Source organism: Anolis carolinensis, chromosome 1, assembly GCF_035594765.1.
Source record: "Anolis carolinensis isolate JA03-04 chromosome 1, rAnoCar3.1.pri, whole genome shotgun sequence".
NCBI lineage: Eukaryota > Metazoa > Chordata > Lepidosauria > Squamata > Dactyloidae > Anolis > Anolis carolinensis.
Genome location: NC_085841.1, coordinates 144,144,137 through 144,167,595, shown reverse-complemented (window position 1 = coordinate 144,167,595; position 23,459 = coordinate 144,144,137). Strand labels below are relative to the sequence as shown.

The 23,459-nt window shown below is 39.9% G+C and overlaps 1 protein-coding gene across 2 annotated transcripts in view; it reads left to right on the top strand.

Moving 5' to 3' along the window:
- The window catches only part of adam17 (ADAM metallopeptidase domain 17), a 35,850-nt gene that overhangs the window by 1,232 nt on the left and 11,159 nt on the right, over positions 1-23,459 (top strand). The window contains exons 2-12 of one of the 2 annotated variants that reach the window (XM_008117626.3): positions 7,690-7,822; positions 11,545-11,678; positions 12,178-12,266; positions 12,807-12,978; positions 14,088-14,218; positions 15,445-15,534; positions 18,654-18,767; positions 19,685-19,829; positions 20,831-20,919; positions 21,928-22,080; positions 22,845-23,044. In XM_008117626.3, coding sequence (XP_008115833.1) covers positions 7,690-7,822; positions 11,545-11,678; positions 12,178-12,266; positions 12,807-12,978; positions 14,088-14,218; positions 15,445-15,534; positions 18,654-18,767; positions 19,685-19,829; positions 20,831-20,919; positions 21,928-22,080; positions 22,845-23,044 — 1,450 coding nt within the window. Of the gene's footprint in view, positions 1-7,689; positions 7,823-11,544; positions 11,679-12,177; positions 12,267-12,806; positions 12,991-14,087; positions 14,219-15,444; positions 15,535-18,653; positions 18,768-19,684; positions 19,830-20,830; positions 20,920-21,927; positions 22,081-22,844; positions 23,045-23,459 lie in introns of both variants that reach the window. The other variant, XM_008117620.3, reaches the window with a different exon arrangement.

The following is a 23,459-nucleotide window of genomic DNA, read 5'->3' as shown; positions in this document are numbered from 1 at the left end:
TCCAGAGGCAGAGGTCCCTTCCACACAGCTGAATAATATCACACATTATCTGCTTTGAACTGGCTTATATGGCAAAGTGGACTCTGGGCCATTCCACACAGCCATATAACCCAGAATATCAAGGTGGAAAATCACACAATATCTGCTTTGGGGTATCTGAATCCACACTGCCATATATTATAGTTCAAAGCAGAAAATGTGGGATTTTATTCAGCTGTGTCGAAGGGGCCTAGGACTGGCAATACAATTTCACTGGAGACACCTTTTCCCCATGATAACTTTTTCAAGAGTGAATTTCCCTTCTGAGGGGTAGATTTCTCTCCCTTCCTGTTGTCTCACCCCCATTTTTAACTAGGAATAGTTTTGTACATTGGATGTTTATAATTTGGGGACTGCCTGTATTGATATCTGGTTGTTTCTGTTCTTCTTGGGCACATGGGAAGAAAAGAGAAGTGCAGTACAGACAGGTATTTACCCTGTTTCCCCCAAAATAAGACCTAACTGAAAAATAAGTCCTAGCATGATTTTTTAGGATGCTCGTAACATAAGCCCAACCTTATGAATAAACCCCAGTTAAGATCGTCACCGAGACAGACACATGTAATACCTCAGTTGCAGCACATGTTTGACGTATTGAATTATAAATATTATATATAGATAAATCATATTATTGACATCATAGTTTAACGACATTTCAGAAGAAGGTGACATAGCTGTATTTGAATAAAGGTAGGTTTTGTACATGAATAAATGGATACATGTAGATTGTTGTACATGAAAAAATAAGACATCCCCTGAAAATAAGCCTCAATGTATCTTTTGGAGACAAAATAATATAAGATCCTGTCTTATTTTGGGAGAAATATGGTATTTTAATACCAGCAGTACTACATGAGATGGTCTTTGTCCTTGACATGAGGCTTGTTGGGAGGAAAGGACTTTACAGCAGCATTTATATTCCGCCCTTCTCACCCCAAAAGGGACTCAGGGCGGATCACATTACACATATAGGCAAACATTCAATGCCTTTTAACATAGAACAAAGACAAGACAAACATAGGCTCCGAGCAGGCCTCGAACTCATGACCTCCTGGTCAGAGTGATTCATTGCAGCTGGTTACAGCTGGCTTGCTCTCCAGCCTGCGCCACAGCTCGAGCCTTTTCTGAAAGGAATAATAGTTGACCCCCCCCCCCCCCATATCCATAGATTCAGCATCCATGGTTTCAGAATTGTATATAATGGAACTTGAAAACCTGCAGATTTTTATGTCTATGAAGTTATCTCAGAACCAAACCCTAGTGGATACCTAGGGCCCATTGTAAACGTTTGAATCTGAGACTGGGCTACCAATCAATGGAAAGCCAAGTGAGGGACACTTGTAAGCAGAAGAAAAAGGCACTCTATTTGTTGGAGATTGATAATAACCCAGGATGTAGATTATCAGGTGTAAAATAAAGACATAACTTCAATTCATAGCACAAAGTAAATAGTAAGTGATTTTTCTGGAGAAACAGGGTGCATGCTGAGTTGCTTAATTCTAGTATTGGTTGATGGTAAGACATTCAAAGGAATGTATATGTGGTAATAATTTTCCCTATAGGGTATGTTCATCCACATGTTGCACAAGCAGTTTCCTTTCTTATGCAAAGATAGAAAGTGGTAACCAAAGCAACTGTCCATTGCTTGCCAAGATCTTCAGCTTCTTTATTAGACCCACGTACTTCAGCCACCTGCAAATGCTCATTTTGGAGATATGAATACGTGCAGTTCATTTCCTCCAATGCAGCTTATAGGCCAACACAATTCCTGTTTCATGAGTTTTAATTAAAGCAGTTGTTTTTGTTTGATGCTTAAATATCAGTACAACACAACCTCCTAATATGTCTATCCAGTATCCACAGTTCCGCTCATCCATGCTCCAAAAAATATTGCCCCTGGAAGTATTTGTGGATCTCTTTAGGTCTTCCAGCGCAATTCTTTAATATACTTCATAGTCATAATATAGAATTCACTATTTTCAATGATTTTAGGGATGCATGGAATGGATATGGTGTGTGTGTGTACTGTACAGTACTATCTGTGCTCCTATAATTATAAGTCAGTAACGTTTCACTCAATAAAACATGGAAACAGTGCTAGAAACCACCCTTGCTTGATGGAGGTGTAGGAATATTGATGGAGGGGTAGAGTATCTATTCTTCTTCAATCACACAGTCGTTTCCGACTCTTCGTGACCTCATGGACCAGTCCACGCCAGAGCTCCCTGTTGGCTGTCGCCACCCCCAGCTCCTTCAAGGTCAAGCCAGTCACTTCAAGGATACCATCCATCCATCCATCTTGCCTTTGGTCGGCCTCTCTTCCTTTTCTTCCATTTTCCCCAGCATCATGATCTTTTCCAAGCTTTCCTGTCTTCTCATGATATGGCCAAAATACTTCATCTTTGCCTCTAATATCCGGCCTTCCAGTGAGCAGCCAGGCATTATTTCTTGGAGGATGGACTGGTTGGATCTTCTTGCGGTCCAAGGCACTCTCAGGATTTTCCTCCAGCACCAAAGTTCAAAAGCATCTATCTTCCTTCGCTCAGCCTTCCTTATGGTCCAGCTCTCGCATCCGTAGGTTACTATGGGGAATACCATTGCTTTAACTATGCAGACCTTCGTTGTCAGTGTGATGTCTCTGCTTTTCACTATTTTATCGAGGTTGGCCATTGCTCTCCTCCCAAGAAGTAGACGTCTTCTGATTTCCTGGCTGCAGTCTGCATCTGCAGTGATCTTCGTGCCTAGAAATATAAAAGTCTGTCACTGCCTCCATGTTTTCTCCCTCTATTTGCCAGTTATCAATCAGTCTGGTTGCCATAATCTTGGTTTTCTTGATGTTTAACTGCAGCCCAGCTTTTGCATTTTCTTCTTTCACCTTGGTGATAAGGCTCCTCAGCTGCTCCTTACTTTCAGCCATCAAAGTGGTATCATCTGCCTACCTACGGTTGTTAATGTTTCTTCCAGCAATTTTAACTCTGGCCTTGGATTCGTCAAACCCCGCACATCGTATGATGTGTTCTGCGTACAGGTTGAATAGGTAGGGTGAAAGTATACAGCCCTGCCATACTCCTTTCCCAATCTTGAACCAGTCTTTTGTTCCGTGGTCTGTTCTTACTGTGGCTACTTGATCTTTATACAGATTTCTCAGGAGACAGACAAGGTGACTTGGTATCCCCATACCACCAAGAACATGCCACAGTTTATTATGATCCACAGAGTCGAAGGCTTTAGAATAGTCAATAAAGCAGAAATAGATATTTTTCTGAAACTCCCTGGCTGCCTCCATTATCCAGTGGATATTGGCAATTTGGTCTCTCGTTCCTCTGCCTTTTCTAAACCCAGTTTGGACATCTGGCAATTCTTGCTCCATGTATTGCTGGAGTCTGCCTTGTAGGATCTTGAGCATTACCTTACTGGCATGGGAAATAAGTGCCACTGTATGGAAGTTTGAACATTCTTTAGCGTTTCCCTTTTTTTATATGGGGATATAAATTGATTTTTTTCCAATCTGATGGCCATTCTTGTGTTTTCCATATTTGCTGGCATATGGCATGCATGACATTGACAGCATCATATTTCAAGATTTTAAACAACTCAGCTGGGATCCCGTCATCTTCTGCTGCCATGCTATTAGCAATGCTTCTTAAGGCCCATTCAATCTCGCTCCTCAGGATGCCTGGTTCTAGTTCACTCACCACACCGTCAAAGCTATCCTCTATATTATTATCCTTCCTATACAGATCTTCTGTATATTCTCGCCACCTTTTCTTGATCTCTTCAGCTTCTGTTAGGTCCTTGCCATCTTTGTTTTTGATCATGCCCATTTTTGCAAATATAGGGTATCTATAGCAGAATAGATTGAAATGTAGCCAGTGCTGCATATGAACTTATGGAGCTCATATGCAGAAGAGAGAGTACACAGGATACACTGGTGGGGTTTAAAAAGGTAAATGCTTACCGGTAATATGTCTCATATAAAAGAAGATACAGAAAAGAAAAAGTTATGTAACTTTGATAGAACAGTCCGTAATGATGATTCTGATGAATGTGTGGCAGCTTACCTTGAGGCAGAGAAAGCCACATGGTGATCCCTTCCTAAACAAAAGGGCAATAAATCGTACTAAAGACTTCTGTGAAGAAGAAGAAAGTGACCTCTACATGTAGGCAGGAAGCAAAACACCTTGATCTAGAAAACAGAAGTGAAAAACATACACAACAGGGTTCCCTCTTTCCCTAATATGTGTGTGTATATGTGTGCCCGAGAGAGAAAGTATGTATTGTATGTATGTTTCTGCAAAGATTCCTCTATAGCCTGAAGGATCTGAACCAAACTTGGTACAGTATACCTACTCTTCATTATCCAGCTTAAAATACTGGTGGCTTTAAGAAAACTATTCCTTTTGTTTTGTTGCCTTATTTTAAAAAAAGATCTGCGTTGACGGCCCATGAGCCTCACGCCACAGTGGCCGGTTTGGCCCTTCCGGCGGCGGCTACTCCGGCCGCGCTGGAAGCTCTCGTACTCGGCCAGGTTGTTGTAGCAGGGTGCGGCCAGGCAGGGCAGCGGCGTCCACGGTGAGTAGAGCACCAGGAGCGTGTGGAAGCGCAGGGAGGCCACGTCCAGGTGAGCGGGGCTCGGGGAGTGCTCCCAGGAGCAGCGCCAGCTGCGAGGCCCAGGCCTCTTCTCCTCCATGCCTGCGCCTTCCCGGCCTCCTTGCTTGCTTGCTTGCTTGCTTGCCTCAAACACTTCAGATCAAGTGCTTCCAGCTCCCATGTGGCTTCATATACACTATACACATATAGTAAGGGTTAGTCCTGGCGGCGGTTTTTTGTTTCCTCTGGTGGGCTGGTTTGGGGGTATTGATGCCGATGGCGCTGGCAGTGGGAATAGAGGGACGGCCGTTGAGGGTGGAGGGTGGTCTGTGTGTTGAGAGCGCGCCATGTTGTGTCCGGCACATGCACTGTTTAATTTTTGTGGGTTTGGGCTTTTTGGGGGCCGGATTTGGTTCCAGATGTTTGTTTGTTTTGTTGTTGTTGTTGTTGTTTTGTGGTAGGAACCTAGTGGCAAGGGCACTGGGTTCCGTTGGCAAGTTTCATGGTTCTGCGATGTGTGGTTTTGTTGTTTAGCTCACGGTCCTGATTTCATTACCCTTTTATATATATAGATGTATATTTGGCTAAAGTTACACTTTAAAATATACCTGTTCTGACATACATACAAATTCAACTTAAGAATAAATCTACAGAACCTATCTTATTCATAACTTGGGGACAGCCTGTATTTCTAGTTACTGTTAGAAAATGCTTACGCAGGCAACACCAGGCATGCAAGCTTGTGTGTATGGTGTTGATTCTTCTTCACTTCCAGCAGGAAGAGCATACACTTTGCCTACAGAAGGTCTTGCATTCCGCTGCTGGCAAGTCCAGTTAGTGGGGTTTTGAGTAGCTTTGTGTGGCCTCATTGGAGACTCTGAGAGTTACTGTTAGTCTTCTTATTAGACAGTGCTGGCCTACATGGGTCAGTCATTCAAACTGGCCTTAGTTAACTGTATATATTCATAAAACAGATCTATTACACAGCCTAACAACAACAAAATATTTTTGGGGTTTTTGGTTTTTAGGCCTGTTCCTGGAGTTATTTGGGGAGCTGATTCAGAAGACTGCATTGGATAAACTGCATTTGTTCTAGTTTCTTCCATGTGTTATCATGATATTCTATAGGCAAGCAGATGATGACTGGTGGATAGGATATATTACGTGTCTCCAAAACTCAAGCTGATAGGGGAAAACTGATGGCATTTTTGAAATCAGTTGGTCAAATATACCCAGAAACAGATCTAACATTTGAGGCAACAAAATGGGTGTTGGCTAGTGTTATAGTGGTTCTGAGTCTGGATCCACATTTTAGAATGAAAGCAACAGACAGATTAGGTTGAGATTTTAGTAGGTGGTTTTTCTAAAATAATCTTAGGAATAGGGTGTGAATCGACTAGTTTCAGTTCCTGGTTCTACTGTTGCTTTCCCATATAACTGGTTATTTTGGCTCCTGAAAAGCTTGACTTTCTGATGATGGCATTTTGGGAGTGGACAAGGAAACAGTTTCTTCTATCTGCCCACAAAACTTTTAGCATTTTGAAAGGACTGTGTCCTTTTTTGTTTTGGGCTGAATGTCTAAATTTACCCAAGCATGAATCAGTCTTGGAATTAGTCACAGTTTTTGTAGAGTTGTAGTTCTTTGCCATTCAGCATACCCTGTTTTAGATTGCACATGCTTGTGAAAATAGGAGTGCTTATCACCCGCTAACTGGAATGATACGGATTGCTAATTAAGTAGTAATCAGTCATTACTCAACTAAGCCTGTTATTACATGGAATAAATGAGATGCATATGAGATATTGTGTCCTTGCCCATGGAATCTGCATGAATAAGTGGTTTGGAAGTTCGACAGAAATGGAGTATGTTAATAGGTTTACATCATTCCTTGTCTGCTAATAATATTAGATCAAAGCAATAAAAACAAAACAATCCATGATAAAAACAAAGAAATTGTAGAAACTGAAGTGTTGTTTGCTTTCCGGGCTGTAGAAACTCTGGTTTTATTTTCTACTTGTTTATTGTTTATGGTTGATTCGCTATTGCAAATGATTTGCTATTACAGATTATATGCTTCCATTATTTAAAGTGGAGATAGAAGTGGCGTATAGAAGAGTACCTCTGCATTGATAAATGGCATTTATCAAATTTATTCAAAGCAGATAATCTAGATTATTTGATTTGATCATTTAGATTATATAGCAGTGTTGATCCAGTGTTAAACACATCTGAACTAGATGAATTGTAGTTTGTAGATCCGTTACTAGCTAGTGAATAACTATAACAAAGGATCAGGACCAGGAACCATTGGTTGGTCCTGGTTTGTTTTCAGTAATTAGAATTTAAACAGATCGCTCAAGTTTAGACTCTGTGATACCATCAGGTTTTCTTAGGACCCTTATACACTGCCACTATATCCCAGGATCTGATCCCAGATTATCTTCTTATCCCAGATTATATGGCAATGGAGAGTCATATAATCCAGTTCAAAGCAGATAATCTGGGATCAAATCCTAGGATACAGGGCAGTGTAGAAGGGACCTTAGAGATATAATCCCTTCAAGATTTAATTGCCTACTTGGTCTCAATCATTTACTTTCATTTACCTCTATTAATTAGCTTTTGTCAAAATAGTTCTGTCTTTTGTTCCCATGTGACATTAGGTGAGCTGTGCATTCTCTCTAATGTTCGAGTCGCAGCGACCATGAAGCACAAGAAAAAGTTATTTTCTTGTAACTGTGGGTCTTGGAGTAGTCATCTGTGAACTCACTTTACACAAGTCATCTGTGAACTCACTACCCACTTCTCCAGTCATCCTCCCAATTATTACATTGACACTGCAGAGGAATACAAATAGAGATAAACTGGGGGAAAGAAGCCCTGACACATGTAGTGGAGAGAATGGTGTTCCTGAAAAAATAATGACTCACCTCAAAAGTTTCAATAATTATCTGCGTAAGGGTTGGAAAACCTATATGTGTGAATTCAGCCATAATCACTGAGGCACACAGTTTTTGATAAGCAACCTGTTTTTAACATCTCCTTGTTTTATATTCTAGAGCGGCTGGAATCTGTTCTCTCAGACTATGATATTATTTCGCTGTCCAACATCCAACAGCATTCATTAAAAAGAAGAGACCTGCAGCCCGAATCTCATATGGAAAAACTGCTCAGTTTTTCAGCATTGCATAGGTAATAAAAGAGATGCGTCTTCCTACTGACTATACCTGAATAACTGGCCTCTGTGTTTTATCATGACCTTGTAACTGCTGTTTTCATTTTGGTAATTAAATTCCCTGTGGAATATTGTCTTCCTGCTCGTAATATGCTGTCGTTCCAAGAGAATTCCTATAAATCTATTGTTTGATGTTTCTCCATTTTTGTGGATTGTTACTTTGTGAAAGTAAATTCCTGTACCCCTACAGATCTTACAGAAGAAATAGGAATCCTTTAGTTAGCTTTTTGTTTTTTATTAATTTATTAATATATTCTTTCTCTTGAAGTGAGACCCTAGGCAGCTCACAGTATGTATCAGAACTGTAAAGGCTGAAACAAAAATAAAAATCCAATGGGAAAACCAACCAAATAATAAGTAACATTACAGTGAGACCCCTGCAATAATAACTTTATTTTTATATTCTGCCTCCATCTCCCTAAAGGGGCTCAGGGCAGTTTACATAGGGAACACGCCCAATCCAACAACAATCAAAACCAACCATAGATTAAAACATAACTCAATAATAATAATAATAATAATTTTATTCTTATATCCCGCCCCATCTCCCCGGAGGGACTCGGGGCGGCTTACATGGGGCCATGCCCAGACACGACAGCACAAATCAGATAAAACATTAAACTGAGCAGTAAAACTTCAACATGATTAAAAACAGTCATAAAAGTCAATATACACAATAATATTAAAATCCCGATTTGGGTCAAAAGATCCAGGCCAAGGTGCAAAGCAATATCAAGTTATCAGGGAGGGATAATTATACAGCAGGTGTAATACTTAAAGTGCTGAATGAATCCTAAAAAACAATCCAGAGGGTCTACTGCTTAATAGGTAAATAACATGATCCCACAAGGATCAGTCAACGAAGGCCTTCTGGAATAGCCAAGTTTTCAGGCTCTTCCTGAAAGAAAGTAGGGTAGGGGCCTGCCTAATCTCCCTGGGGAGCGAGTTCCACAGCCGGGGGGCCACGGCGGAGAAGGCCTTCTCCCTCGTCCCCACCAACCGCAACTGCGAAGTTGGTGGAAGCGAGAGGAGGGCCTCCCCCGACGAGCGAAGAGGTCGTGCGGGTTCATAGGGGGAAATGCGGTCTCGAAGGTAGGTGGGTCCCAAACCGTTAAGGGCTTTGTAGGTGATAACCTGCACCTTGAATTGGGCTCGGAAAATAAATGGCAGCCAGTGGAGCTCTTTAAACAGCGGCGTTGAGCGCGCCCTGTAATCTGCCCCAGTTAGAAACCTGGCTGCCGATCGTTGTACTAGTTGTAGTTTCCAAGCCGTCTTCAAAGGCAGCCCCACGTAGAGCGCATTGCAGTAATCCAGTCTAGAAGTAACTAAGGCATGGACCACCATGGTCAGATCTGACTTCTCGAGGTATGGTCGCAGCTGGCGCACAAGTTTTAGTTGTGCAAAGGCCCTCCCAGCCACGGCCGACACCTGGGCCTCAAGTGTCAGCGCAGAGTCCGGGAGGACCCCCAAGCTGCGGACCTGCGCCTTCAGGGGGAGTGCAACCCCGTCAAGCACAGGTTGCCACCCAATAAAATCAACAACATTGCAAAAGACAATAACATAACATAAAACAGCATCATCAACCAACAATCTATCCCGTAATGAGCACTGAAATACGGGGGGAAGGGACTAGTGCAATATACTTCTAAAATAGGACTGGAGAAAAAAAATGAATAAGAATAATACATTAGAACTGAAGGAGCAATGTCATTTAATGCTAAATCCATAGGACGAAGGACAGGGATAAAGTGCGAGGATTGATGGTAGTTATAATTGGGGCTGAATTTCCTATGACTGTTTAATCGAAAGCACAACGGAACATCCACATTTTTAGATCTCTGCAGAATGTGGACAAGGTGGGTGCCAATCTAATCTCCCTGGGGAGATTAGAGAAGGCCCGCTCCCTCGTCCCCACCAAGCGTGCTTGAGACAGTGGTGAAAGCGAGAGAAGGGCCTCCCCTGCAGATCTTAGAGCCCGTGCAGGTTCATAGGGGAAGATGCAATCACGAAGATAGGCAGGTCCCAAACCATTTAGGGCTTTGTAGGTAATAACCTGCATTTTGAATTGGGCCCGGAAACTTATTAGCAGCCAGTGGAGCTGTTTAAACAGGGGGGTTGACCGCTCCCTGTAACTCGCTCCAGTTAGTAACCTGGCTGCCGATCTTCGTACCAGCTGTAATTTCCGAGCTGTCTTCAAAGGCAGCCCCATGTAAAGCGCATTACAGTAGTCCAATCTAAAGGCAACTAAGGCATGGGCCACCATGGCCAAGTCAGACTTCACGGGGTATGGTCGCAGTTAGCACATAAGTTTTAATTGTGCGAAGGCCTTCCTGGCCACTGCTGACACCTGAGCATCAAGCGTCAGTGCAGAGTCCAGGAGGACCCCCAAACTGCACATCTGCGTCCTGCACATCTGTAACCCCATCGAACACAGGTTGCCAACCTATACCCCGATCGACCTCACAACAGACCTGGAGGATCTTTGTCTTGTCAGGATTAAGCTTCAGTTTGTTAGCCCTCATCCAGTCCATCACAGCGGCCAGGCACTGGTCCAGGATCTGGGGGGCTTCCTTGTATCCACAGGAGATGTATTTGTGGGCTTTGTGTGGATATAAAAAACACTGGTATTAATGAACCCTACTGATACTGATATGAAGATAATCACACCTAAGAATTCCATATAGTTGTGCTGAAGGATCTAAAAAATCCCTAGAGAATACATACTTTGTCAGAGGTGAATAAATGAAACCTTGATGCTGGTACCATGAACACAAGGGTCATACTGTAAAGAAAAACCACTTTGACAGCATTTAAAACTTAATCGTGATGTTGAAGTACAGCACACTCCATTAAAAGACCCTTTTCCTATGTCCTGTGGCTTGAGTGAAAACTTTCAGGCAATGATTTCAAAATCAAGGAAAGTTGATATAGGAAGATACAGTTCTTTATACAGTCCAGACCTAAGACCTCTTGGACTTCATAGGCCATGATCAGCACTTTGAATTGTGCTCAGAAGCAGAACAGAATTTTGTTCACTTTAAGGTACTTTCGCATGACATTGCATGATCTCTTGTTTCCCCTTCAGCTCTTCACATCACAGTTTGCTTCATTTTCATTAATTTTTGAGGGGAAAGACACAGACTTATCAGGGCAGTTAGGTATCAAGTATTCATTCATATTTTCTGAATCTGTTAGTGACTTTGGCCCCATTTACACTGACCATTTAATGCTTTTTCAACATGGTATTGTAGAAAGTGGTTTCACTGTGCAGATGAAACCACTGGAATTGCTTCGTGGGCCTCGATAGTGATTACACTAACCACAGAGCACTGGTGCACATTATGGGCTTTCTTTTGTACACTTTTGTGGGAGCTTATTTTCTGACTGCCGCAGCTTGAAACAAGCTTTGAATGGTATTAAATAATCAGTGTAGATGTAGTTTTACTCTTAGGTTTTCTTCTGAATAAAAAGCTATTGATGAATAAATGGAAAGAATGCTGTTGCAGGAGGTGCCCATGTAGATGTTTTGTAATAAACATTATTTCTACTATATGCCATAAATGCCACAAGAAATTAGTAGCAGACATTTTCTGTTGGATTTATGTTGTGCATAAAGAGATTGTGTCTTCTAATTGCATTTGTTTCTCTCAATGCTAAATGGAAGCACATTATTTTACAGACATTTTAAATTATACTTAACTTCATCACCAGAACACTTCTCAAAAAACATTCAAGCTTTTACAGTGGATGGCCATGGCAAAGAGAAAAAATATCAAATACAATGGCAAGAATTTTTCACAGGACATGTTGTAGGTAAGCATTCAAGAGGAGGTGAGAAAAGAGGCAGTACACCTTTGAAGCTGCTACTTGCATTGGGGAAAATCATATTGGGGTTTTATATAGTCATACAATGTAATGGCAGGGTAAAATGATACTGCCTGTTGGCATGTTTCAGTATTCATGAAAATGTCCAAAGTTTCACGCAGGGCTAGTCGGACTGTCTTCAGTGATACTTACAAATCACATTATACCTGTACAAAGTAATCAAAAAATATGCCCCTAAAGAATTTAGAGTTTCAAATACGCTTAAATGGAAACACATAGTACCCATAAATTGTTTGCAGTTTGGAGGAGATAATTATGTTCATTTCCAATTTGGGACTTTAAAAAAACCCAAAGCTGTTTCTGAAACTATTTGGTTCTTGAGATGTGGTTTGTAGTAGGAAGTAGTGTCTGGCTAGAGGCAGGTAGTGCTATGTGTTGCAGTTGAGCATTTCCAAGCGTCACAGTTTTCCCTTTTCCTCTTCCCTAGGTCAGAGTAATTCTAAGGTTATAGCACACATAGGTGATGACGATGTCACACTGAGGATTAATACCAATGAAGAAGAATACAATATAGAGGTATATCCATTTAGCAGCTTACTAATGCAAGCTTCATTAGTAGCAGCTTTAAGTTTCCTTTAAGAGTGAAAAAGCAGGATATAAATAGTACTACTAATAAATAAAAATAAGTAAAAAATGAAAATGATAATAGACCTGCTTCATTTAATTGAGTTTAATATCTCAAGATTTTTCAAGACTGCTCTTTTTTTAATTGTGGTCTTTAGGAGCTTTCCCCACATTTTCTAAACTGGTTTTGTTTGGAGAAGATTTGTTTGGGATTCTTGCTTTGAATTTTTACTTTCATTGAATAGCTTACCCAAAATGTATATTGATGCATTTAAAAATGTTTATCATTGTGATCAAGAGAGCAGATTCTAGCATAAGTAAAATTCCCAAGCTTTTGTTGTTTCTTTGGGTTATTTAATTGGGCCTCTCAAATCATTCCATTTTGGTTGCAATCTTATGTGCCTTTACCTTGGAGTTAGCATATACTGTAGACCTCAGTGGGATTTATTTCTGAGTACTGTGTCACTCAGACATGTTTTTTTCGACTTGTAGCCCCTGTGGAGGTTTCTCAATGATACGCAAGATAGAAGACTTTTGGTCTACAGATCAGAAGACATCAAGGACTTCTCACGATTACAGTCCCCCAAAGTTTGTGGCTATGTTAAATTGGAAGAAGAGGAAGGGCTTTTGTTTGGAGGATTAAAGGATGAAAAATTGAGCAAACGTGAGCATCCAGGTACTTGCAAGTAATATTTTCAAATCCTGTAAGATCATTATGTTGTGATATCTTACGCAGTGAGCCTTAGGAAAACTGAGAATAAAATGTTTTTGTCTGATCTTGTGAAATAGGCTTATATAAAAAACAGAAATTGAAATATTGCTGTTTTAATACTGTGAATGCTTTTATGTGTACCTTATTCAGCTGGAAGAAGGCAACTCCCTTTTACCCTAATGTGAAGAAAAGATAATAAAATTAAACTCTTTTGTGGGTTTTTTTAAAAAAACCTACCAATTGTTTTTATGGATGTTGAGGTTATTGTCACCGTAATGCTTTAGAAAGCAAGACAAAAATAATTCTTTTATTGTTATTAAAATACTGTTAGTTTCAAAAATGGCACAGTGAAGGAGCAAAATATTGTCCTGATAGTCAACACAGCAATGTTCTGTTTCAGATATATAAGGCTCTTCAGGAAAAGTCTCTCCTCTTTCATCCAGATTCCTTACAGAAGTGCAACCTCCTAGAGCACTGGTTCTCAACCTGTAGGTCCCCAGATGTTTTCGCCTTCAACTCCCAGAAATCCTAACAGCTAGTAAACCGGCTGGGATTTCTGGGGGTTGTAGGACAAAACACCTGAGGACCCATAGGTTGAGAACCACTGTCCTAGAGTCAGTAGGGAACCTCAGGGGAAATACAGCTCCTACTAGATGTTGTGCCAACCTTATACAAGGTGACATATTGTAGTAACAAATTTATTTGGGAACCTAAACAGTCATTTAGTTGGATTTGTGAAAATGTACCTGCAGGTATGTAAATAAACCAACCCTATGATTTTCATAAAATCTGCCACAAGTTCATGAACTTTGAAAAAGTGATACCAAAGATGGAGTATATACCATCAAGAGTCCCAACCAGAAGTGCTAAAGGTTTGCAGAAGAGTCTAATAATGTTTTTGTCTTGTCCTTATAATCTTCCATTCTCATACCACCTTAGCTGAAAGATTACTGAAGGAGACTGATATTTGTATTTTATCTATCACTGTAATTCTTGCTTGATCATTAAGATGACCTTTCTGTGTTGATGGCGATATGGTATGTCTTGAATTATCATGATAGTGAATGTCCCTCGGAAAAAAAGAGCTATCCCAGATCCTTTGAAGAACACCTGCAAGATCTTGGTAGTGGCTGACCATCGCTTCTTTAAACACATGGGTCGCAGTGAGGAAAGTACTACAATTAACTACTTAGTAAGTTTAATTTTCTGCACAGTTGCTTGATGAAATGAGAGCATACATTCAAATACTTTGACTATAATGATAGGTTTGCTGGGATGTGAATGTTCTGAATAGTTAATGTTTATTTGGCTGGTATAGATCAGGATGCAGGATACACAGTACATTAATAGATTATGTTGAGCTTTGATAAATCTTAAGGTTTCTCTTAAATATGTTGTGTAGAAACTAATAAAAAGACCCTGTGTTAATTCATACATTCTGTTTACTTTTGTCTGCACCAAGGACTGTTTCTCCCATCTCTTATTTTGGAGGCTTGTCTGCCCTTTTCTATTTCATGTATATTTTATAGTATCTTAGTAGAGAAATGCTAATAGAGTTGATAGCTCTGCCTTAAAACAGTCCATTTCCTATTTTGATATAAATTTTCATAGTGTGCATATTATGCTGTTTTTTTCTCTATAGAACAATATGAAGAAAAGGTAATTTTTGATGCAAAAATACTCTTACGTGTTTGGCTTATTGTAGGGTTTGGAAGAGAGGAATCATTCACTCCAGCTGATTAACTAGAATAGATATGTTGCTGCTGGTTTCCTTCTAAGAATTAAGTTCAATTGTTCTCAAAAAGGGAAACCCAGTAAATCAGTATCTCTTACATAAGCATTGACTTACCAAGTTGTTACTGGTTCAGTGGGTCTATCCTGTTGGGATTAGAAAGCAAATGAATTTGATGAAATATTGAAACCCAGGAGAGGAACAAACCCTTTGTTGCTTTGATTCCCTCCTCCCCAATATTCTCAAATTGGAAGTAGACAATCTTTGGCTCCCAAAAGTTTGGCCTACCATACTGGAATAGGGCTAATGGGAGCTGGTAGACCAGTGGTTCTCAACCTGTGAGTCCCCAGGTGTTTTGGCCTACAACTCCCAGAAATTCCAGCCAGTTTATCAGCTGTTAGGATTTCTGGAAGTTGAAGGCCAAAACATCTGGGGGTCCACAGGTTGAGAACCACTGCCTTAGAGCCACTATAGTTTGGAAATGATTCTAAAGCACAACTAAACAGTGTTTTCATAGCCTGCCTAGAACTTGAATTTTGTTGTTCAGAAAAAGTATTTTGGCATTTTGGGGTTTTTTTAAAGTAACATTTTGTGACAAATATTTTACAGCTCAATTTTCATTCCTCAATACGTGTTGATGATCTGTTCCAAAGACACTGAACTTGAATAACCCTTTCTGTCCATAGATTGAATTAATAGACAGGGTGGATGATATCTATCGTAATACTTCGTGGGATAATGCGAACTTCAAAGGCTATGGCATACAGATAGATCAGGTATTTCCATAACTCCCAGAAAAACCTGTAAATCTTTTGTTCTAGTAATGTTCTAATTTCTTTTAGTAGTGTAATTATTATATCACAGTTCAATTAAAAATAATAATAATAATAATAATAATAATAATAATAATAATAATAATAATATGTCAAGACCCAGGCTGCAGAGCACCAATAACCATGCGCAGAGGCCAGAATCTATCTAATATCTTTATTAAAGGAATATATAAAGTCAATAAAAACAAGTGAAGAATATAGTTCAGAAGTAGACCTTTCAGGAAAGGTCAAATATAGTCCAGGAAAACAATGTCCAATATGTGATATTAGAGTCCAAAGTTATAATCCAATAACCGAAACACACACTTTGCCAAGCAAAGTGTGGGGAAATGACAGGGTCCTTTAGTCCAATGGAGCTTGACAACAAGGCTGGAAGCAAACTAGATTCTTGGCAAACAAGGCTTGATACGTGGCAACAAGAGGCAAGAAGCAAGAACGAGGTCCGTGGCAAGATCCGGGGACAAGGCAGGCTTGGAACTAGAACAAGGTCCGTGGCAAGGTCCGGGGAACAGGGAACTGGAGTAGCGTAGTCCACACACGATCTCACTCCCGAAGCTGACGAATAGACTCCGCAAGGATTTCATTGCGGGTAAACACCTATATAGGATCTTGTTTTCCCGCCAAGGAACACTTTCCCTGGGGAACAAGAAACGAAACCCATACTGTGTCCAGATGCATGACTCCTTAAGATTTCCCAAGGGAAACAGGCTTAATCAGCTAATTGTCTGGCAGCAATCCTGGCGCTTCTGCGATTCGCCTCCCTAGCGCCTCTATCTCGATTATAATTATCCCGGCGAGAAAATGGGGGAGATTTCTGCTCAAGGCTTGTTTGGCTGACTTCTTGTGGGCAAACATCTTGCAGGTGCAAGGGCTCCAATTCTGGCTGAAATGGTGGGAAACCCAAGTTTTCCTCTTCATCTGCCACAATAGTACTAGGAACGGGACTACATGGCCCATGAGTCATCACATAATAATAATAATAAAACTTTATTTATACCCCGCCACCATCTCCCCAGCGGGGACTCGGGGCGGCTAACATGGGGCCATGCCCAGAGCAATACAATATAATAAAATATAAAAACAGCATATCATAGCATAATTAAAAGTAATACAATAGTTAATAATAAACATCACATCAAGGAATCAAGAAGCAGTAAAACAAGAGCAGGCCGCATGAACACAAAGATAAAACCCGGAGTGAGAGGGACAGAGGGGTACTCCAATGTGGACAGGGACATATGAAAGTGGGGCAGTTTAGAGGATAGATGTTCGGGGGGGGGAGTAACACAGAAATGTATAACTAATTTAGTAAATTAACTAATTTAGTAAATAAAGTATTAAAAGAAATCAGAGCATTACTAAAAAATCTATTCCCTTCTGTCGTTCTTTTAGTAATGTGTTACATTTTCTTTGTGTTTAATGTATATTACATTTAGATATTGCTTGAAGTACCACTTATTAATAAGAAATCTCAAACCAAAGCATAGAACCAATATAGTAGCCCCCCAAAAAGTTTACAGTTCTGTTTGAATACTTTAAACAATGATTCCTGACATAAAGACATTACTGAATCCCCAGCAGGTCAAAGTATTGAGACGCTGTCTTCCCTGAATATAGTTTGATCTAAGCAATATGTTACTGAAAAACTTAGAATATTGTTTAAAAAGATGGAGTAAAACTATGTGGTAGATCTTTTAGTGAATACTACAAAATTGTAAAAGTAGGATAGATAGATATCTCTCTGCAAAAAGGAATTCAGATAAATTTAAGCCATAGATTAATCACAAGGAGAAAGCTTTCTTTCGTCTTTATTGCTACATCTCCCCTGCTTCCAAATTTTGCCTAAGTCTGGAAAATCTGACAAGAAAATATTCCTTCAGATACTTGTGAAGTACATTTTCAGAGCTGATTTTGCAAACCTCTTTCTCTGGATAATGTTTAAAATGTTAGCAGTTGGCATGTTTCTCTGCTGAACAGAATGGTTCTGAAGTGTGTTCTGAAAGATTGGATCTTCTGCTCCCAACATTCATAAAGAATGAGATTACCAAGAAAAGCACAGAAGCGCCAGAGTAGGTCCCCCCCCCCCACTAAAGTATTCAGACTTGGCATTCAAGGAAATTGTATAAATCATAATTTTGCTTTATGTGTGTAACTATACAAAGTTACATAAGCTTAATCGTGTTGGGTGCCTTTGCTATTGAAAATCCCAATCTGGCTTCCTTTTGGAAATCATCTTTTTTCAGATTTTGCCTGCTTATATTTAAAATGCTAGACTGCATAACCAGAGTTGACTGAGATTTGTTTTGTGCTGAAGTTCAATTTTTGTTTGAATCCATTCTTGGACATATTGAGTAATGATTCCTTAGATTGTAAAACATAAATTTTTCTGAAAGCAGTTACTTCTGAAATTTTTGTGTACATATTCAGTAATAACTTTCTGTGAATGAACACATAGAATTTTGCCTTTAAAATGCATACATAAGTATAGGCACCTCAGTTAACAATATAGCTGTGTTCCTGGACATTACTGCTTTAATCTTCCAGAAGTCGAGCGTGACATTTGTAGATGGTCCGTGTTTCACAGGCATACAATAGGGTTGGAAGGACAACAGCTTTATAAACAATCATCTTGGAAGCAGAACACTGTCTGCTTCCATCAGCGTTGCCTTTGAAAAATCCTTCCCAAAAATCTTGGGAAGACAGGTGGACATAACATGGAAAAAATAGGGTTGGCTTCCTACATCACAAAAACAAACAAACAACACCTCAACATGTTTAATCAAACTTTGCTCTTTCACATCCTTCCTATGCTAAAGCTACTGAAAAGTTCTAATTAGACAGAGGACAAGGAAGAGAAGACTGAGAGGATATTAAAAAGACTTTACAAATAGGAGCTTTTTTGTCAGAGGGTTTGTTACCTGAGGTGTGCCTACATAAAGATAGGCCAAAGTGCAGCGATTCTTTAGAAGAGATGACAAACTTTAGTCCTAATTCTTTCTATCTTTCTTTCTTTCTTTCTTTCTTTCTTTCTTTCTTTCTTTCTTTCTTTCTTTGAAACAAAGATTATTGTTCACAGTGAGCCAAAAAAGGTGCGACCAGGGGAAAAACATTATAATATGGAAAAAAGCTTTCCAAATGCAAATCAGGATGCTTGGGAGGTGAAGCTGCTCCTGGAGGTAAGCGTGTATGTGTGTATATAGGTGTACTTTCTGCACATTGTGGAAAAAGATGGCAATGGATATAAGCATTGTTAGGCAAGTGTTTGATCACAAAGTTCTAAAGCAGTGGTTCCCAACCCTTTTTTTAAACCAGGGCCCACTTTGAGCAGGGCCCACCTTGACTAGGGACCACTCTCCAACATTAGTACCAAAAGGGTTACAAATCAATTTTTGGTTTGCTTATTTGGAATTGCAGATTCAGAAAATTGCATTAGATAGACCACATAAGCTCTAGGTTCTGATACAGAACATATGCCACCCAGTAGTCGCCATCTTCTCGCCCACAGAAAACCATATTTAATACTCTATAGTTGCTGTGACCTATCCAATGCAATGATCAGCTCTGCAGAAAGAAGTAGAAATAAAATAAAATAAATAAATAAAGAAGAAGGTGGTTCGCAGACCAGATTTTTGTTCTTGCAGCCCACTGCTGGGCCACGGCCCACAGGTTGAGAACCACTGTTGTAAAGGGAGCATAATTCTTACAAAGAAAAGACCAGGAATGGGGGAATCATTCTCAGAAAAATAGAAGTGTGCAGTTATAAGTTAGAAAGCCAAATTATCTGCTTAAAATGAAGCTCTTATACTTGTCTTCATTATTTACTTGGGCAATTGCTAAAATGCTGCTGCTACTTCCTATCGTATGTGTATCATAGTTAATTGTAGAAATTTAATTCAGGAATCATATTTCAATTTACTTTCAAGGATGTTTTGATTACCTAGTTTTGCAAGCATCTTGTGCTGCTTTTTTTGGTAAAGGTGATATAGGTGAACACTATTTAATGGTCATTGGAATTGTAACCCTTTTTGCTCATTAAACTGCTGTCTTCAATCTGATGAATAAAGCTTTTCTCTTCACTATTTGTCCCACATAGCAATTCAGCTTAGATATAGCTGAAAAAGCAGCCAAGGTATGCCTTGCCCACCTCTTCACTTACCAAGATTTTGACATGGGTACCCTTGGACTGGCGTATGTTGGATCTCAGAGGCCAAACAGCCATGGTGGCATCTGTCCAAAGGGTAAGCCTTTTTCCCTAATTTAGATTTATATATGAATCAATGTGCCTCAAGGCAAAAATCAACAGAGATCCACTGTATCTATTTAGATGAGCTGGTTGGCTAGACATTTATGTTTAAGTGATTAGAATTTTGATCATTTCTATTGCCTTTGTGGAATTAACTTGGATGCCGTGGGGTGGGAGTGGGCAAAGTGTGGTTCAAGGAGCACTCATAGCGCTTGGGATCCTTAAGTGCAGCCACGCCCGCTCCCCAAAACCCCAGACAATTTTATTTTAAATTCAGGCCAATTTTCAAGTGATAGTTCTTGCCCCCAAAGCGCCCTATATGTGCTTTATGGTCCCCTTGCATAGCTGAACAGCGGGCAAAATGGTTGCCGAGGGTGATGTTGCTCCACTTCTGGCATGCCAAAATCTGCAGGTGCAGCTCCTGTCCCCTACACCGTTGGCCACCCCTATTGTAGTGTGTAACATATTCATGTTCACTTAGTCCAATCCTGCCTCTTTTCAGTGCTGTTAATGATGACACAGTACATTTAACAAGGATACAAACTAGATTTTACATAAAGTCACTGAAGCTGAGGGGGAATCTTAAATTCCTCAAAATACCTAGTGTTAGAGCAGTCTCAGAGGTGTGACATGATTGAAGTGTGTGGACTCACATACATGCACTGTGTACATGGAGCTCCTCTTTCTCTGAGGAAAGAGACTGAGACAGTCAATAATATAGCATAAGTGAGGTGGTTCAGGGTTTTTCGGTGAGCCCTTTTGATTTTCTCCTAACGTTGGAGCCCAGCAGTGGTTCCCAGCAGTGGTTGCACTGTTCTGTGACTGCCATAGATCAGCCATTGGTGTTACCGGTAATAGTTTTGTTCACCAGCAATTAGTTTTGGGAGCACTAGAAGGTTGCAGAAAGTTTTTATTTTCCATTTTAGGCAATATGCAAAATGATTTTTTCCCTTTCACTTTTGAAGCATACAATCTCAAAATATCTCCTTTTTGTAGCATATTCTAATTCAGCAAATGGAAAAGACATGTATCTCAACAGTGGCTTAACTAGCACAAAGAACTACGGCAAAACTATCCTCACCAAGGTATTGTAAGAAATACTCTTAAAAGTGTTGGCTTCCATTCATGTTTTGCTGTTGATTATTCTCAGTGATGATTTGGCACTACAGTACTTGGCAAGTTGGTATATTGCATCTTCCATGAGGCACAGTTATAATTACTCTTCCAACAGCCCTTTTTGCAGAAACTGTCTAGTTCTGCTTTGAAACACTACTAAATAAAACATTGCGCAGCTGATAATTATGCTTGTGTTCTTTGTAAAGCTAATTCTAACTTAATGTTCCAATCACAGTATAAGTATAACATTTATTAGCTTTGTTTATTTGTGTATATTATCCTTTTAAGTAATTGCTGTTGCCAGAACGTTTGCTAATAAGCAGTTGTGATTATTTGCAACATAAGTTTATTGCAACATAAACTTACCTGATAGTCTTAACCTTCCAGACATGTTAGACTTGAACGCTCCAAATTATCCTGGCTAAGTGTTGGGATTTTAAATACAATAGAGTCTCGCTTATCCAACCTTCGCTTATCCAATGTTCTATATTATCCAATACAGCCTGCCTTTTAGTAGTCAATGTTTTTGTAGTCAATACATTACAATGTTTTGGTGCTAAATTCGTAAATACAGTAATTACTACATAACATTACCGTGTATTGAACTGCTTTTTCTGTCAATTTGTTGTAAACGTGATGTTTTGGTGCTTAATTTGTAAAATCATAACATAATTTGACGTTTAATAGGCTTTTCCTTAATCTCTCCTTATTAGCCAACATTTTCGCTTATCCAACATTCTGCCAGCGCATTTATGTTGGATAAGCAAGACTCTACTTTATAAGATATCTGGGGAGGGAATGGTTGAGAGCAACTAAAATGACAGTTATGAAAATGTCAGCATTTGTAGCATTCCAGAAATCAATGCCATTTCTCAAAGGTGGACCTATAGTAAAACACATTTGAGACATCCATCAAAAAGAAAGAAATAGTCCAAATAAATAGAACTCTAATGCATTTTGGTCTTTCACATTACAAGGAAGCTGACTTAGTTACTACTCATGAACTGGGACATAATTTTGGCGCAGAGCATGATCCTGATGGCATGCCAGAATGTGCTCCTACAGAAGACCAGGGAGGGAAATATGTTATGTACCCAATTGCCGTGAGCGGAGATCATGAAAACAACAAGGTATGTGTTTTGTATGCATTATGTGGTAGTCCTTATCCAAAACGCCTGAAATCAGAAGTGTTTGGGTGTTTTTTAAAATATTTCTTTGCAGTTCCTCCTTATACGCAGATAAAGTGAGTTTTTGTAAATGGTAGCACTGAATGGGATATAAAGGAAAGAGGCTGTCTGCTTTGTATTAGGTGATGGTGTGCATTTTCACATTAATGCGGAATTTGTGCAAGGGGAGATTGTGTGTGTGAGACACTCTTTGTAGTCAAATTTAAAAGATATGTGTAAAATTGGAAGTCCGGTGGTAAGGAGAAAGAGGAAGACAGATGATGGAGAAAGGTCCTGGGAGGCCACTGTCTTTTCTGTCCTTTGGGCCCTTACCAGATGCCTCTCTTTCTACCAGAAGTGCAAATCACACTCTCAGCCTCAGAGGAAGGCAATGGCAACCCCTCTCTGAGCAGATCTTGCCAAGAAAGCACCATGATAGGGCTTTAGGGCTTCCATAAGTCAGAGATGTCTTGAAGGCAGAGAGAAACAACAACAATGAGAGAGAGAGGAAAAAGAGAGATTTCTGTATTCTAATTGGAGACCTGGGACCAAGGGCCTACTGCATAATCTTCTGTTTTTAACATTTTGATTGTAGTGGCTTCTTACATTTTACTTTATGGGTTGTACACTACTTTGCAATATTGCTAGGGACAAGAAATAATACAGAAACTGGTTGAATTGGAACATTCATTGGTACTGCTTTCCTTCCGCCCCTGTCATGCTTCCAGATGTTTTCAAACTGCAGTAAAGTATCTATACTTCGTACCATTGAGACCAAAGCCCCAGAATGCTTCAAGGAGCGCAGCAACAAAGTATGTGGCAACTCTAGAGTTGACGAAGGCGAGGAATGCGACCCTGGCCTATTGCGTCTGTATGAGGATCCCTGCTGCACATCAGACTGCATGCTACGGCAGAATGCAACTTGCAGGTGAGGGAGGGAGGGAGACGTCTTTCCTCTATACAAGAGAAAAATATGAGGATGAAGGGATAATGTTTTCTCCTCTTAATTGAAAGTAGAAAGAGGTGCCTCTTGTGCATCCATTACACTTTGTTCTTAGGAACCAGATGCTTTAATAATGTCTAAGAGGAATTGTGCCTATTCAGTCAAATATGTCAGCAACAGACATGACCATTTGAGGGAGAAAGCCCTGACCTTTTGGATTTCACTATTGTAGACTGAATTAGCTGAATTAGTGGTTGCCAGTGTTTTAACATATCCTAATACCCCCTGGTGGCACAGTGTGCTAAAGTGTTGAGCTGCTGAACTTGCAGACTGAAACTTCACAGGTTCGAATCCGGTGAGTGGGGTGAGCTCCTGCTGCTAGCCCTAGCTTATACCAACC